Genomic DNA, 16,696 nt, shown 5'->3' with positions numbered 1-16,696 from the left:
CAGTCAAAAGTACTAAATTCATTGATAAAAAATATATTCGAAGACTAAATTAATTACTACTATCTACGAAGATATATTTCGATAATCAAACTAATTAATAAAAGAGATAGTTATTGGATGTCCTCGAAAGAGATAGTTATTGAACAAATTTTGTCTAAGATACTTAGCGGAGTAAAATTATTTTGGTAATTTAAATAATTTATTTAGAGGATATAAAAAAAGTGTTCGTATAGTCCTTTGCCTATTTTTTAAACTTTAGAGAATATGTAAGAATACCGTGTGACCACCCGGTACATTTAAGAAGTCCTTTGCCTATTTTGTCCAATCTTGAATAAATTTAAGACTAAATACAGTACAATTAAAGTTATACCGTTGAGGTATTCCTTTATTCTTTTAGTAGATCAAACATAAATATCATTCTCTCTTTATTTTTATCTTTTTGGTTTTTTTATAGGGTCTTTGCTTGTTAAGGAACTAAAAGGGAAAATAAATAGAAAATTATGCAATGAAAAAAATTAAAATTAAAATTTAAACTTTTAAACCGTTGACTATACAACTTTTAAAATAATTCTAAATTTGAATATATATTTTTGTCAAAAAATAAAAATTCTAAATTTGATTACCAAAATTTAATTTTTTTTATTGTTTTATGTCTTAAAGACAAAGTGGCAAAATAAAAGCTGTAATTTTTTTCCAAAATAAATAATACTATACTATAAACGTAAAACAAATATAAATTTTACCAAATTAAACTTATAAGTATTTGTGTATTGACGGTTACTAAAAATTCAAAGTCAAATATGTTGACTTTATAAATAGTTACAGTATTAATTAAGAATTAAAATGGAAAATTATCAAAATAAAAAAGAATTACAATTAAAAAAATCAATTGATATTCGCTTTGGAACAAATTTGTTTTGAATATGTGACAATTATACTATTATGAAGGGAGTAACTATTTAATTTTCTTTTTATAATTTTGGACAAAGAAAGTGAACATTCCTTATAATTTGGGATTAAGGCAGTAGATTATAACCTCAAATGTTATTTGAAGTAGCGTTTGAGTAAAAGATATAAACTGAGGAAAAGTTGTTATAAGTTAGTGTGAAAAAGTCGGTTATCAAAAACACTATAATAAGAGGCAGGTTGCAGCCTAGTGAAAGCTCATCAACTTTGGTATGATTGGAAGGTGGTCCAAACTACACAACACCAGGGGCTTCAAAACAATCAGCAGCCGCAGGTTACTCAGTGGCATCAGCCCCCCATTGCATGGTTCAAATGCAATGTTGATGCGGGATTTCATAGTGAAATAAATAAAACAAGTGTGGGTTGGATTTTGAGAGATCATTCGGGTCAATTTGTGATGGCGGACACCTCAAATGCTCTATAATTGAAGGTGAAGCAATAGCTTTACTTGAGGCAATGAAAGTAATGAAACATAGAGGGACCACAAATGTCATTTTTGAGACGGATTCGAAGAGCGTGGTAGATGCAAGCTATAATTTAAGTGGTGGTAACTCAGAATTTAGCTCATTGATTTGTAACATTAGAAACATTGTATCTTCTAGTTCAAACTTTGTGGTAAAGTTTATTAAGTGACAAGCAAACATGATTGCTCATACACTTGCAAAGTGAAGGAAAATCGCATTTAAAACAGAGTGTAAAACGCAGCGGAATTTTAAAATTTTCCTTCGATGGATCCTTGCGAATGGACATGATCAGGGTTTCGGTTATTACCTTTGAAGAACAATTCCTCGATTCTGAATTGATCACAAGCACCACACGACGGCAGCACCTCTAACTAGTCCACACGAACAGGTCTTCAACTTTCAGTGCTAGCTGCTACAAGATGAAGGCTTAGGAAGTGCGGTTAGGGTTTCAGAGTTTTAGGGTTTCTCTGAAAACGAATTGTGAAAAAGCAAGCACAAACTGAACTACACAAGCTTCTATTTATAGAGTTTCTTGTGTGGTCAGTTGGGTCAAACGGTGTTTGGTCTTCTTAAGCCCAAAACTGTTTTTCACTAATCGCACCCTCAAAATAAGTCTTACTTATTTCTTCCATATCGACTGTCGTGTGTGACCCTGTAGGTTCTTATGACGTTGGCAATAATATTAATCTTAATATTATAAACAGTGAGCGGTATCTAGCAACACATCACTGCTACCCAAGTCACAAGAATATCACGTGATCTGACAAACCTTTCCGTGATAAAACTCATGTGTATAATTACCCTTTTACCCTTATGTCAATATTGAACACAAGGCATAGTATGTCACCCTTGTTAAGTTCAATATTGGGCCCATAGACATATCTCCTGTTATGTAGGAGGGGTAAATTCCATCTAGGTCACTCATGTCCCTTAGCATGATTCGTGGAATACCCATCAACCAACTTTATAGTCATCCTGTTACGGATAACTTTGAATGGCGACAAAGTACTACACTCCTACATCTAGGGAACATAGTGGTTTCAGATCGAAGGGTGGAATACACCACTTATCACTATGACAATATCTTATGACATTTCATAACATACTATGTAGTATTCTCATGGTGGGTCAATCCGATATAAATATTACTCTTAATATTTATATCTATGTGAAGACTTGATAACTCTTTATCTATGATCCGTGAAATGTGATCACCAGTCTACCAACATAATAGTCTCTATGTTTTGATGTTATCCCAATTCACATTAAAGCTCGACTACGGATGTTTTAAGAATAGTGTTCTCATGTGTAATGGATTCTCACGATTAAGTCACACTTAACGTTCCATTCAATGAACTTACTATTCTAGGGACTCTATTATTATTTAACACATAAACATAATAAAGAAAAGCCTTTATTTAATAAGTAAATTATCCAATACAAGTATCGTGCAATTATAAATAATTGGCCTCTAGGACTTACACCAACACAAAGACGGTCATTTTTTGGTTTAGCTGCTATATCTTTAATGTATTACCTCTTTGTATTACTCCGTTATTGAATAATGAAATGATATAAATTATTGGTTGTAAAAAAAAAAACACTATAACAATGTGGTTTAACCTTATATAAACCGAGGCTAACACTATCTCAACTTTAAATTGTTTAAGAGTTTTTTTTTCTTCTTGTTGGCCAAGTTGTATAAAAGTTTTTGTTTTATAAACTCACACATATAAGTAGATGAGTCAGAATTTGAATTTCGATCATAATATTCGACCTAACAATTTCGACATTCTTTTCGATTGATATAAGTAAAAAAAAAAAAAATTGGTCTCTCAATTGGTAAATTTCCATACACATGTCATTGTCAATATTTAAAAGATTTTCAATTTCTTTAAAAAAATATATATATATGATTTTTATGATATAAATTTTGAATCCAGCGATGGATTTCGCAAAATTCGTATTCGTTATAATAATATTCAAACATGTGCATATGAAAGATTTAGTGAAATCTTTCATATTAGATAAAACAAGAGAAATAAGATGTACAACAAGAAGTTTAAATTTTGTGAAGATCTAATCATTTTAGCCATCCCCTTTTTTTTTGGGTAAGATATTAGTCCTTCCTTTGAATTCATTCATTTTTCCATCACCAGCTAAACTAGAGACCTCACCTAAAAATAACTTATGCATATTATTTTCATTTTTTGTTTTCACCATTAAAGAAGAAAAAATATTAAAGGAATTTTTTTCATCTATACACATTATATCCATAAAGTTAAATACATGAATAAGGCTAATCTTATTATACTTGAATACATAACTAAGAATGTATTAATCCTTTCTTGACATTTCTATGTTGTTGAATGACCAAAACAGATCCATGAATATCAAAATCTGAAGAAGCCAATACATCACCAACTGTTCCAAGTTCTGGACACTCTTCCCAATCACTCATACCTATTGTTATTGAACTATTTCTTCTACTACCTTTTCCTACTATAAACAAAGAGTATATGTCTCCAATTTGTTTCAAACATTCCAATGTTTGTTTTCCATCCTTCACAAAATTTTCCACATATCCAATGTTTCCTGAAGCCACATACCGATTATAGAAATCGACCATGAAGTTATTGTCAATTTCGTCATTCACAGTTTCTTCCCCGGACAATGACATTAAAATTTCTTTTTCCTCGTATTGTACACTACGTTCGACAATTTGTTCGTTTTCTGATGGAGAAGATGACAACAAAAATCTAATGATTGTCATGTTAACGCAAGGGCATTTGGAAATACGAAGGCTCCAAGCAATAGCCTCGCGATCATCTGGACCACCGATGAAAAGTGTTGCCACATTTTGCATGTTATCAGATTGAATTAATTCCGAGAAACCAAATGACATAGTAAGTCCTCTTTCTATAATAACACCAACCGAACAAGGGGCGTGCCTAAGAATCTTCTGATTAGTTGTCCTTATACCATCTTTGCCACTTTCGAGTTTTCCATCAATTCGTTGATGCTTGTGAAAAGGAATAAGAATAATCGATACTCGAAGATTTTCTGCTTCATTGCACACATCTTCATACAAACTTGAAAAAGAAGATACAGCTCTTTTTTGGTAGACCAAGATCTTTGTCTCTGCAGTGAAAGAATCTAAGGCATTATTAATGTCAACCACATCATTGCCACCAAAACTATCTTCTTCGTCGCTAAGTTCATCATTTTCTTTTTCATGAAATAACAAGTTGGACTTGATCTTCTTTACAAGCTCTATTAGATGCATGAAATAAGTTATCGAAGGCGATGTTTTAGATCCATGTATTGCTAGTATTGTTGAAAGTATTGTAGATACTTGACGCGGATCGTATACGCAAGCCAAAATCCGAAGCTCATTCTCCATTTGTTGTGGTTCAATTGCAGTATGGTTGTTTGAAAACATTTTATCGTCTCCCTTTGATAGAGAAGCCACAACTATTCCTGATATTATTGTGTTGAATACTATTGATACTAACAACACATTGTAAGATTCTGTATCAACACTCTGTAATTGTAAATCAACACAAGAAGAAACAATTAGTTCCATAGATTCTAGATCATTCAAATTCTTCAATTTATAGGTAAAAGATGACATTGCAAAAATTATACATATTACATAATTCCAATGTAAACAAAGTTCTTGGAGCAAAACAATATATTTGCCAGGATAAAAAGTAATATATTTGCAAGGATCAAACAAAAATATATGTGCAGAGTCGAGTTCGAACCCTGGACACTCCACTTATTCACCTTTAAAGTGAATTTTCTAGCCACTAGACTACTCAACAACAAAAAAATTACGGTGATAGCAACGTTATTTAGCGGCAGTTTTGGCACCGCTGGAATAACTGTTGGAAAAGCATTTAGCGGCAATTTCTGGTAATTCGCGGCAATTTTTTCACGAAATTTCAAAACAAAAAACACCAAAATGCATGCCAAGAGAAAGAATTATCTAAACTAAAATTTTGATTAAATAATTCAACAAAGTCAAGAAATATACTCACAATGACTTGCTTTGCTGCAGCACCAAAGAACAACAAATCAGCATAACCTCTAGTGTTCAACATGAAGCCAATAAAAATCCCTTCATTTGTAGAAATATGAAGGTAACGACAAGCCAAAAGAGTACCACCAAGTTTGCTACCAATGCTCAACAAAATCAATATGGCTACATTGGTTGTTCTATCCAAACTTCTAAACACATTTATTAGGTCACATTGTAAACCCAAATATCCAAAATATACTGGAAGGACAAAATTGTAAATTGAATAACCAAGTTTATGTATCAATGTTCTAGCTGTTTTACCTTCTTTAGGAAACAATAATCCAATAATGAAACAACTAATAATACTATTGTAACCCAAAATTTCTATAATCATTGAGCTAGTTAGAAGCAAAAAAAGTATGAGTAATGACTCAGGGGCATTTAGGTATTTTTGGTTTCTATCTCTTGAATTTAACCAAACGGCTAAGTGTTTGTTAATTAGAATCACTATTGTTGTAGTAATAGTACAATAAATACCATAAGATATTTGATTTTGTTTATTCCAAGTAACCATCACATTGAAAAACAATAAGCAACCCATTTCTGTGATCAACGCTGAAGACACCGCGATTCTACCAACATCTGATGTGGCAAGTCTTAACTCAGCTGACAAACGAATCACCATCGGGGAGCTTGTGTATGATACCATTAACATCATGACCATACAAAAATAATAAATAGGAGCATGTATATTTAACTTGTGATACAAGTAAAAGGAGCCAGATAGACCAAAAATTCCACCCATTATTGCACCTCCACATGCTACCAAAGTGACCAAACGTAGATGTCTCAATGTGTAATGAATATTCATCTCCAAACCAAATAAAAACATGAAATGTATGCGACAAAAGAAGCTCACAACTTCATAGTAATTTATTGAACTTGCTGGGAAGAATTTTCTTTTCATATATGGTATATGAGATAGTGGACCTAATATCAACCCAGCCTGTTTAAACAATGCAATACAAACCAAGAATTAGTTAATTAATTATAAAAAAAAAACTTCAATTTGATGTACAAAATTTAGAATACTTTTCATTCAACTATCGATGTAAAATATTTTACACCGTCAACCAATTATAAACTTTTCAAGCCTATAAAAAAAAATCAAAAACTTTTCAAATTTTAACAATCATAATGTTATGATTGAGTGACAATGTTTTAAATTGCAGTTACATTGCAAACTTTTATATTGTTCTAAAATACAGATGCTGCGGTTGAAATAGCAGATATAATGCTATTATTGAGACTTCAAAATCTACAATATTGCAATCGCAACTTGTAGTTGCATACCACAACGTCCACCCTTATGGTGGATAAGTGGGGTGTCTGAGGTTCGAACATCAACCTCTAAATATAAAATATGATGTTCCTGCCGGCTGAGGTAAACTCATCGGGACATATGAATAGACATTCTAAATAGTTTAGAATAAAATAAAAAGACACAAAATATTGAGAAGGTGGTAGATTGATTACTAGGATTTGTGCAATGGGTCCAGGTTGGCCAACAGTCCTAAAAAGAACATTGAAGAAGTGTGATACGACAAGAATGCAGGACACTTGCAACCCCATTGAGCTCATAGGGTTAACAAGATCATCTTTACAAAACATATTGTGAGTTTCATCCATCTTGCTTGTTTTGGCTTTGTCAAAAATCAATAAATTGGAGAAGTGGTTTTAGTTTTTGGTTACAAAAGGGAAATTAGAGAAGTGATTGATATGAGACTAGCTAACAATTTTGTTTGCATACAAGGGTCTTCATGTTTTGTGTTTCTGATCCTAAATTATTGGTGGAAGACTCTCAACAAAACATATGTCATTTTCTATTTTTCCCACCTTTACTATAGCTAAAGCTTACAACTAATTGTTATATTAAAAATATTTTTATTATATTAATTATTTAATTTTAATTGAAGTAACCGGAGCATATTGCAAAAAAGACACATCAAAATAAAAAGAAATTTTGTAATTTGAGCTTATGTGAATATGAAAGTGCAACTCATTCTTAGAAAGACACTCAGTTTTCAGACCACTAGAGAAAACATCAATCCAGCCATAAGTATGTTAGAGACTAACTTCCGATCTCGAATAAAAAATGACCGGTCCATCAGAATCCAAAAAATTGTTCCTCTCAATATTGAAGTGCAGTGTATTTTTCTTTATGTTTTAGGTTCGAATTCTTAGAAGTCGATTTTTGTGTTGGGTCGATACACATAAAATTTGTTCTCACTTCAATTGAGCCTCCACCGGTAGATGATGAAATTGGTCTCCCAAATTTCAGTACAAATTCACTATTTTGAATTTTTTAACATGTGCAAAATTTTTACAGATAGAAAAATCTTATATATGTATCATCTTTCATATCTTTAGAGGTAAATTACATTGATAAAAGATTTAAAATAGTATTAAAATTGATGAGGATAAATTAAGTACCTTAATATAGTAATTACTTTTGGGAGCTTCTACGATACATTCGAATAATTTGAATGTACCGGTACATCAAGTCAGTAAATTGATAAATTAACGATTATTTTTATGAATTAAAAAACTATTAACCGATTATTATATTTTAAAAATAATAATATCACAAGAAAAAACACAATATATTGTTTATAAGAATGATACTAATTTTTCTAATATTTTCTTAGAAAAAAAATTCAATATTGACTATAATGATGAATAAAAATTCAAAAAATATCAAATTTAATATTTTTGACAATTTTGATGAATAATATTTAGTGACTATAATCATTTTAATATTTTAATGATAAGAAAAATGATTTCCTTTAAAAAATATTCATTAACATATTAATTTAATTACCTGATGTACCGGTACATTAAGAATTATCACATGTAACATAAAATTTGCCATTACTTTTAATATATTATTAGTAGATTAGTAGATAATTGGATTTAGTTTCGTTAATTAGTTTTTATTTTATTTTTGTTCAAGAGTTTAATTTTTATTTGTTTCTTTCGTTTGTATTTCCATTAATTAATAAAAAAAATCAACAAACCATACAGATATGTTTATGTAATGTAAATATAAACAAGTAAGATACGCAATAAATCGGTGTGAATGCATGGCCCTTTTTTTTTTTAACAATACATAATATATATATATATATATATATATATATATGATAACCCTAAACCCTATTTTCTTCGCGGTTTTACAATTTATTTCTTCTTTCGAGGTGTTTTTCTCTGAAAAATTAATAATTAGGGTTACTCGAGCATGGAGAAGTCGGTGTTGTATCTGCCACATGAATTGATGATTGAAATATTTCTAAAATTGCCGGTGAAATCTCTTATACGTTTCAAGTGTGTTTGTAAGTCATGGTTTTCTCTTATCTCTGATCCCCACTTTGCAAATTCACATTTTCAACTTACCACACACACTCATAGAATTATGTGTGTATCAAATTCTCCTACTGAATTTTGTTCTATAGATTTTGAAGCATTTCTTAACTATGATCCTCGTCTTTCTTCACTAAGCATGAATTTTTCACTTCCCGGATCTCATCTTCCTTTTAAAATTATAGGGTCTTGTAGAGGGTTTATACTTTTGTACCGTTGTCGAGACATCTTCCTATGGAATCCATCCACTGGATTTAAAAAACAAATATCTTTGTCTCCCTTAGTTTTCAAATTAGTAACAAACTATGGTTATGATAATCTATTCGGTTTTGGTTATGACCAGTCAAGAGATGATTACTTGGTTGTTGTATTGTACCATGATCCAACTGTAGCTAATAGTTTTTCATCACATTTAGAGTTTTTCTCAATTAGAGATAATAGGTGGAAAGAAATTGAGGGTACTCACTTGCCTTCTTATGACCTTATTTATAGTAAAGGGTTGCTTTTTAATGGAGTTATTCATTGGTTGGCTCTTCGTTCCGATTTAGAATCCGATTTAGAAATAAAAGTTATTGTTGCCTTTGATTTAACGGAAAGGAAATTGTTTGAGATGCCTTTGCCAAGCGATTATGACTATGAAGTTAATTTGGACTTAGGTTTGTGGGTATTTGAAGAATTTCTCAGTCTATGGGTTAATGAAGATCGTAATGATACATTTGAAATATGGGTGATGAAAGAATACAAATTGAATTTATCATGGACTAAGACTCTTATTCTTCCTCTTCGATATATTTACTTATTTGAGCCTATATTCTCTACAAATAATGGTGATATTATTGGAACAAGCCCACCTAGTATACTGCTCAAGTGCAACTATAAAGGACGGGTGATGAGATATCACCCCTTTTGTAATGGTCTATTTGACATTGTCAAGTATACAGAGTCTCTGCTTTCAGTCCCTTGTGATAATGGGCAAGATTATAAACTAGAAGAATGAGTTTGTGAAATATACTCCTTCAATGTTTTCTTGGTTATTTATAATGATATTATTATGATGAAATCTTGGATGGCTATATTTGAGGGATTTGGATTTATGAAGTCGACTGCATGCACTCAGTAGATTTGGACCGTCTGATCAAGATCAGACGGCTCAGATTTTAATGTCAGATTTTAATTATAAAATCTGATTTTAAAATCTGAATCGTCCGATCTTGATCAGACGGTTTATATGTGGTCGACTGCACTGCAGTCAGTATATTTGTGAATTCACTAAACCCCTATACATCTTTGAGTGCATTTGTAACATGAGTTAGTATGTGACATGAGCTGAATCGACATGTCATAAAATGTTTATTGGTTAACTATTTGTAACGTACTTATTGAGAATATTGACAGCTTTAAGATAATTTATTCATGTGTATATGGATTGAATTCTGCTTAATTTTTTTTATGGCAAATACATAGATATATACACCAGTATGTTAGCATATGGTATGCACGAGATTATTTTTTTTTTAGTATTATTTATATGTTTATTTTAAAATATTATTTGAGTAATTTGATTTAAAATTCTGTTATGAAATTGAGATGATTTTTTGCATAATGTAAAGGTATTAAGGTATTAAGGTTTAAGGAGAAAATATCAAAAATGAGTGCAAAAGGAACTATGTGGAGCAAGATGGAGAGTATTGAATGTGGAAAAAACACAAGAAAATGAGGTTGAATTGTATTGACTTTTTCTAATTTTTCTAAGTGTTTGCACAAGTCAGATTCACAACAAGAGTAGAATCTGACCAGGTTTTGAAGAGTTTGCGGTGAATTAAATACAAAGAGATAAGAGAGAGAGAGAGAGAGAGAGATCAATTTTATACGGGTTTTTCTCACAAACCGAAATTAAATACAAAGAGATAAGAGAGAGAGAGAGAGAGAGATCAATTTTATACGGGTTTTTCTCACAAACCGAAAGTAGTCCAGTTCTCTTGTACTTCCAAGAGATTTCCATTATAATCACTAAAGATTGCAAATTATTCAAGCACACAAGCAAGAGACTTCCAAATGTTCAAGGGCACACAAGCAAAGAGTTCTCACAATCTAGCTCAATTGATTTTAACAGAGTTTTGGTTCTTTCAAAATGCGTCAATAATCTCTTAATTTCTTCAAGTCTGCTTGTTATATAAACAAGGATAAAAGATACATTGAAGAAGTTCAGCGCCAAATTAGAGTCTTGGAGAAGTTTAATCTTAGGCGTTAGTGTATATATGTTACAAAATACAAACCTAAAATTTAAATGACCTATTCATTTTGCCTTTTTTTAATATTAACTCTAACTTTTAAAGAAATGATTATCTAGAATTTGACTCTGAGATAAATAAAATCTAACAAAAATACAATTTATACCAAACTTAGTTTTCTCAAACGATTCGTAATTGAAGTCACTAGGTTTGGTCTAGTGGTTAGAGATTTGAGTAATATGTTAAAAACATTAGGTTCAATCCTCATCTTCATAAACCAAAAAAACAATTCATAATTGCTTACAACTGATCTAAACTTTTTTTTACACCTTGTGAGGACTTAAAACATCTCCAATAAAAATATCAAAATAAGTTTCATAGGATAATAACTCGTATCTCAATGGAGTTTCATGACGTGATAAAGAATGTATCAAAATTGATGATACGGTACTTTATTTAAAAGTATTGTATCATCAATTTAATATTACCATTTTTGTTTAGACAAAGTTAAAATAAAAAATATAGAATAGACTACTTGTTAATAACCAAAGTGATATCATCATTGAAACAAAATGTATGAATTGGTACGGTTCAATTCCGGAACTGCGATCGGGAGGGGCCGAAATCTCTTTCTACGTTCATTCACCGTAACGCATTACATCACATTTGTAACATAAAATAGAAATGTCAGTGTCAATTTTGAAATACCAGAACCTTCTTCTTCTCCGTCACTCTCTAATTCTAATACCAAAAACACCTTTGACCAGAGTCACAATAAAATCATCACTCATCACAAAATCGTTTTCATCTTCATCATCTTCAGATATGGTGAAAGCTATTAGAGTTCATGAACTTGGTGGTCCTCAGGTAAACACTAAACTATGATGTTTTCGATTTCTCTTATGTTTTTTTTTTTGCACGTGACTTGAATTGACAAGATCACGTGATATGAAATACTTACAATACAGGTTTTGAAATGGGAAGATGTTGAAATTGGTGAACCTAAAGAAGGAGAAGTTCGTGTGAAGAACAAAGCTATTGGTGTTAATTTTATTGATGTTTATTTTCGTAAAGGGGTTTATAATGCTCCTTCTAAACCATTTACTCCAGGTTTCATAATTCTCTACTTAATTGTGTTAAATTAAACAAAATTGCATCTCATGGGCCTGTTTGGAATGATTTGTTTATAGCTTATTTGATTGAGTTGATCTTATAGTATAAGCAAAGCACTTGTCTAAGGATCTGTTTTGATTGACTTATTTGAGCTTACCTGTGAGACTGTTTGGGAGAATTAATTTTCATAAGTTTTTTTCAGCTTATTTTTTAAGTTTTTCAATATTAGTTTAGTTTATGAAAACAGCTCATGGAATATATAAGAACAACTTATCTTTATTTTATCTTTTGCTATAAAAATAGGTCATGTAAGCTTATACATAAGTGCTATAAGCTGCAAATAAATTGTTTGAGTGTGCTTATAAAAATACCTTATGATATGTTTATAAGTTCGTTTTTAGCTTAATTCATTAAATTCTCTAAGATGGGTTATGAAAAATAATTGTAAATATGAAAACTTTAATTAGTGAATCATCATAAGAGATTGGGATAGTTGGTCTCGAATTTGTGAAATGGCAAATTATTTGTTGAATTTGAAGGTGTCAATTCAATTTTCTGTTATGTTATCGGAGTTTATCTTATAGTATAAGCACTTTTTTTAAGTGTTTGATTGTGCTTATAAAATTACCTTATACCTGATGATATGTCTATAAGATGTTTTCAGCTTATCTCAGTAAGCTCTCTAAGATGGATTATGAAAAGTAACTGCAGATATGAAAACTTTTGAGTGAATCATCATTAGAGATTGGGCAATTTGGTCTCAAAAAATTGTGAAATAGCAAAGTAGTTATTGAATTTGAAGGTCGTCATTAATTTAATCCTTTGTCATCAAACAGCATTTGAAAACTGAGTTGGAGATATTTCTAGAAATATGTTTAGGGCTTTCGTTGATATCTCTATTTTATGATTTAGATTCGTTAGAATTGATTGATGGAATGACTATATTGATTGATAGGATTCAATTTTAAGTTTATAGGTTTCTATGGAGAATGAGAGATCTTCTAAATAAGTTGAGATGTATTTCAATCTATACGAGAAATTACCTTCTAAAAAACTCATTTTTATTGTATTATTCTTGTAAAACTGTTCTCATGAATGCTTGTCAAAAAGTTTTTCTTAACTGACTCTTTATATACAATTAAACACATGCTTTGATTATGAAGTTCTTAACATTTCATTATAATGTATCTCCATGCCAAGGTATCATGTATTGAGTGAGTTCTCTTCCTGGTTTAATGTGGCAGGTATGGAGGCTGTTGGCATTGTGACCGCTGTGGGTTCTGGACCCACTGGTACACAGGTTGGAGATCTTGTAGGTTACGTCGGTCAACCAATGGGCTCATATGCCGAAGAACAGATTCTTCCTTCTAACAGAGTAATTCCTATCCCTTCCTCCATTGAGCCAGCTGTTGCAGCATCCATCTTGCTGAAGGGCATGACAGCTCAATTTTTGATCCGAAGTTGCTTCAAGGTTTGTTACTGTAAATTAGTTATTTTTTTATAACCATGGTTAAGAGTCCTATATTAGATGTGATATGACCTGAAAATGAGTTTATAAGTACGAGGTATCTCTTACCTTACAAGTCAGTTTTGTAGGGTTGAGTTACGCTGAACCCAAATTTTAAGATGCATGATTTATAAGTTGATTTTGTAGGGTTGAGTCAGGCCTAACACAACTTTTAAGATGGTATTAAAGTCTATCCAAGATATGTTGGGCTACCCGCTATCAGGCTAATCAGATCATGCTACATATGTCCAGTATGGGCATGACCCGCATTGGCTGAGATATAGCCTAAAAATGAGTTTTTGCAGGATTGAGTTAGACCCAACCAAAGTTTTAAGAATCATATTTGAAGGAAACCATTTTGCTGTTAATTTTGTTAGCATGCTAATCTAGATTTTGGTTAGTATTTTTGTTATCCTTTTTGCTTTACGCTTTGCAGGTTGAACCCGGTCACACAATTCTTGTCCATGCCGCAGCTGGTGGAGTTGGATCCCTATTATGCCAGTGGGCAAATGCTCTTGGTGCAACTGTTATAGGAACTGTATCCAACAAAGAGAAAGCAGCTCAAGCGAAGGAGGATGGTTGCCATCATGTTATACTATACAAAGAAGAGGATTTTGTGGCCCGTGTCAAAGAAATTACGTCTGGTAGCGGAGTTGAAGTAGTCTATGATTCTGTTGGAAAGGATACCTTTGAGGTAGTGTACCTAGTCTATTATATTCCATTCTATTCTATATTAAACCTAAATGAAATTTCAAAATCTAATGGCTGGTTTCTTGAATGGAAAAGTAAATTTATTAAATTATTAATATTGTCTTGCATGGCAGTATCAATAGACAATTTGCTTCTTTTCTGATTCTTCGTGTGCTCCTTCTGATACGATAATTGAGCATCTAGTAATGCAGTTAGGTTTATAATTCATTTGATCCTATGTTGTTCATTAATTATTAATTAATTAAACGAACATCAACAAACACCAACTAGATATTGTGAAAGTCGGTATTTGTACAACTCTATATATTAATCTGTTATTTAATTTAGAAATTAATTTAAATTGCTAACACATTTGGTTTCTCAATAAGTTATTAAGACATGATAATGTGAAAGTAGATATTTGTATTTGTCAAGTTAGAATACTTGATATGGATTGGTAGCAAATAGTGGTTCCGTTGCATGTCATTAAGGGAAGACTATTCTCAGGCGTCACAAGGGAAAGACTTTTCTTACGACAGATAGGCTTTGGGTCTGTTAAAATTGGCTTATTTGAGTTTATCTACCGGCATAAGCACTTTTGGAACTATTCGGGAGAGCTTATGAAAACAACTTATGCCTTAAGCTGGTTTTAGCTTATTTTGATAAGCTCTCTATGATAGCTTATGTAAACAGTTTGACTTTATTTTAGCTTTTGTTTTAGAAATAGCTTATACAGAAGCACTTAACTTATGCTATAAACATTTAACTTAATTAAGTTTTTTTTATTCAAACCAAGTTGTTGATGATATACTATGATATGTGCAGGGATCTTTGGCATGCCTGAAGCTTAGAGGCTACATGGTCAGTTTCGGACAGTCATCTGGCACGCCTGATCCAGTTCCATTGTCTTCGTTGGCTTCAAAAGCTGCGTTCTTGACAAGGCCTTCCCTATTTCAATATGTACTCACTCGCGACGAGCTATTGAAGGCTGCTGGGGAGGTGTTTGCGAATGTTGTTTCTGGTGTCTTGAAGGTGAGAGTTAATCATACATATCCATTATCTGAGGCAGCAAAAGCACATGAAGATTTGGAGAATAGGAAGACCTCTGGATCTGTTGTGTTGATACCATAAGGTTACAAGTTGTATGTTGGTATTAAATATCAAGTCCTTGTTGGATACATATTGAAAGGAACTATTTTATTTTTTGATTAATAAAAGGGCTGTTTTATTCAACATTAGTTTTTGTTCTTAAATCACTATGTTTCTGTTATTATGGTCATATATTCAATAATTAGGGGGGAATATTGTGGAACCAAGTCACTTGGAAAAATGTGAGACCAAAATTATGTATATTGGAAGTACAGAATCCAAAGTCACATTATGTAACTTCCACAAACTCAGATAAAAAAGAGACAAAAATAGAGATGTAAAGTTTTGCTACATCCCATTAAGAAAAAGCTTCGTTAAGATAGATAACCCTGAGACTGAGATGATTGAACATTTTTCAAAGCATACATCGAACAGGATTTCCTGCTGTAGATTCCCACAATTACAACACAATTTTACATCAGGACTGTCCAATCTGAAATTAATAGTTAAGATTGTTTTGTACTGATTTTATTAAGATGTAATATGAGCCGACGGATAATTTGTGAAATGTGTTGGTCAATACATAAACCATCCAAATTGTACACATTGATTTGAATGAATTAATAGTCATCGCTTATACATAAATGAATTCATACGCGCATGAATTTTTTTAATATCATCATAGGTAAAAAATAATGATAATTTTAAAAAGGGTTTATCAGCAGGATATAAACAAAAATTAGCCTCAAGAAATGAAATCCATATATTGGTAAGCAAAGGCTCAATTATACAAAAATCCCTAAAAAGGGAAGAAAGTAAAAAACTAGATGAGAGCTTGTATGCCTTGCTGCTGCATCTCTCTTAGTCTCCACATTAGGTAAATACCATCTTGTCCTTGATCTTCTTGGTCCATTTGTTGCAGAGCCCATTGATAGAATACAGTCTGGATTGTATCCTGGTAAAAAAAATAAAATCATAGTTTGTTAAATCATACATGCAAGGTTGTGATCACTTCATGAATCAGATACATCAAACATTCTATGAATCTAAAAAACAAATTTTTTCTTATAATAAGAACTAGAGGGAGTATTACTATTAGCATTAAAAAGACCTCTTTTTGTTTGTCAAGACACTGTTTTAGAGTTCATTTTAAGCCTCAATAAGTATTGAATCGGCCTGGTACAAACATACA

At 31.6% G+C, this 16,696-nt stretch overlaps 3 protein-coding genes across 3 annotated transcripts; 2 read left to right on the top strand and 1 right to left on the bottom strand.

Moving 5' to 3' along the window:
* Positions 1 to 3,678: 3,678 nt before the first annotated feature.
* Positions 3,679 to 7,245, bottom strand: LOC123920264 (cation/H(+) antiporter 2-like). The gene is made up of 3 exons (XM_045972486.1): positions 6,991 to 7,245; positions 5,474 to 6,460; positions 3,679 to 4,974 (listed from the first exon to the last, which is right to left on the bottom strand). Exons 1-3 carry the CDS (start codon positions 7,141 to 7,143, stop codon positions 3,757 to 3,759), a joined length of 2,358 nt encoding a protein of 785 aa, XP_045828442.1. The 5' UTR covers positions 7,144 to 7,245; the 3' UTR covers positions 3,679 to 3,756.
* A 1,466-nt stretch (positions 7,246 to 8,711) lies between these two features.
* LOC123924568 (F-box/kelch-repeat protein At3g23880-like) lies at positions 8,712 to 9,995 on the top strand. Its single transcript, XM_045977515.1, has one exon. It carries the CDS (start codon positions 8,753 to 8,755, stop codon positions 9,869 to 9,871), a length of 1,119 nt encoding a protein of 372 aa, XP_045833471.1. The 5' UTR covers positions 8,712 to 8,752; the 3' UTR covers positions 9,872 to 9,995.
* A 1,772-nt stretch (positions 9,996 to 11,767) lies between these two features.
* Positions 11,768 to 15,653, top strand: LOC123920894 (quinone oxidoreductase 1). The gene is made up of 5 exons (XM_045973221.1): positions 11,768 to 11,972; positions 12,074 to 12,215; positions 13,463 to 13,689; positions 14,162 to 14,419; positions 15,241 to 15,653. Exons 1-5 carry the CDS (start codon positions 11,790 to 11,792, stop codon positions 15,544 to 15,546), a joined length of 1,116 nt encoding a protein of 371 aa, XP_045829177.1. The 5' UTR covers positions 11,768 to 11,789; the 3' UTR covers positions 15,547 to 15,653.
* Positions 15,654 to 16,696: the final 1,043 nt, after the last annotated feature.

The sequence above is a fragment of the Trifolium pratense genome, linkage group LG4, assembly GCF_020283565.1.
Source record: "Trifolium pratense cultivar HEN17-A07 linkage group LG4, ARS_RC_1.1, whole genome shotgun sequence".
NCBI classification, from domain to species: domain Eukaryota; kingdom Viridiplantae; phylum Streptophyta; class Magnoliopsida; order Fabales; family Fabaceae; genus Trifolium; species Trifolium pratense.
Note: the sequence above shows the minus strand (reverse complement) of the source record. Positions and strands in the feature narration are given on the sequence as shown.

Excerpts from the sequence above, each read along its gene's own strand:
- LOC123924568 (XM_045977515.1), top strand. The coding sequence starts at position 8,753 with ATGGAGAAGTCGGTGTTGTATCTGCCACATGAATTGATGATTGAAATA.
- LOC123920264 (XM_045972486.1), bottom strand. The coding sequence starts at position 7,143 with ATGGATGAAACTCACAATATGTTTTGTAAAGATGATCTTGTTAACCCT. Across the intron at positions 6,461-6,990 it reads GACCCATTGCACAAATCCTA|GCTGGGTTGATATTAGGTCC; the intron begins GTAATCAATCTA and ends TTGTTTAAACAG. Across the intron at positions 4,975-5,473 it reads CTGCAGCAAAGCAAGTCATT|AGTGTTGATACAGAATCTTA; the intron begins GTGAGTATATTT and ends TTACAATTACAG.
- LOC123920894 (XM_045973221.1), top strand. The coding sequence starts at position 11,790 with ATGTCAGTGTCAATTTTGAAATACCAGAACCTTCTTCTTCTCCGTCAC. Across the intron at positions 12,216-13,462 it reads TTCTAAACCATTTACTCCAG|GTATGGAGGCTGTTGGCATT; the intron begins GTTTCATAATTC and ends TTAATGTGGCAG. Across the intron at positions 14,420-15,240 it reads TTGGAAAGGATACCTTTGAG|GGATCTTTGGCATGCCTGAA; the intron begins GTAGTGTACCTA and ends TGATATGTGCAG.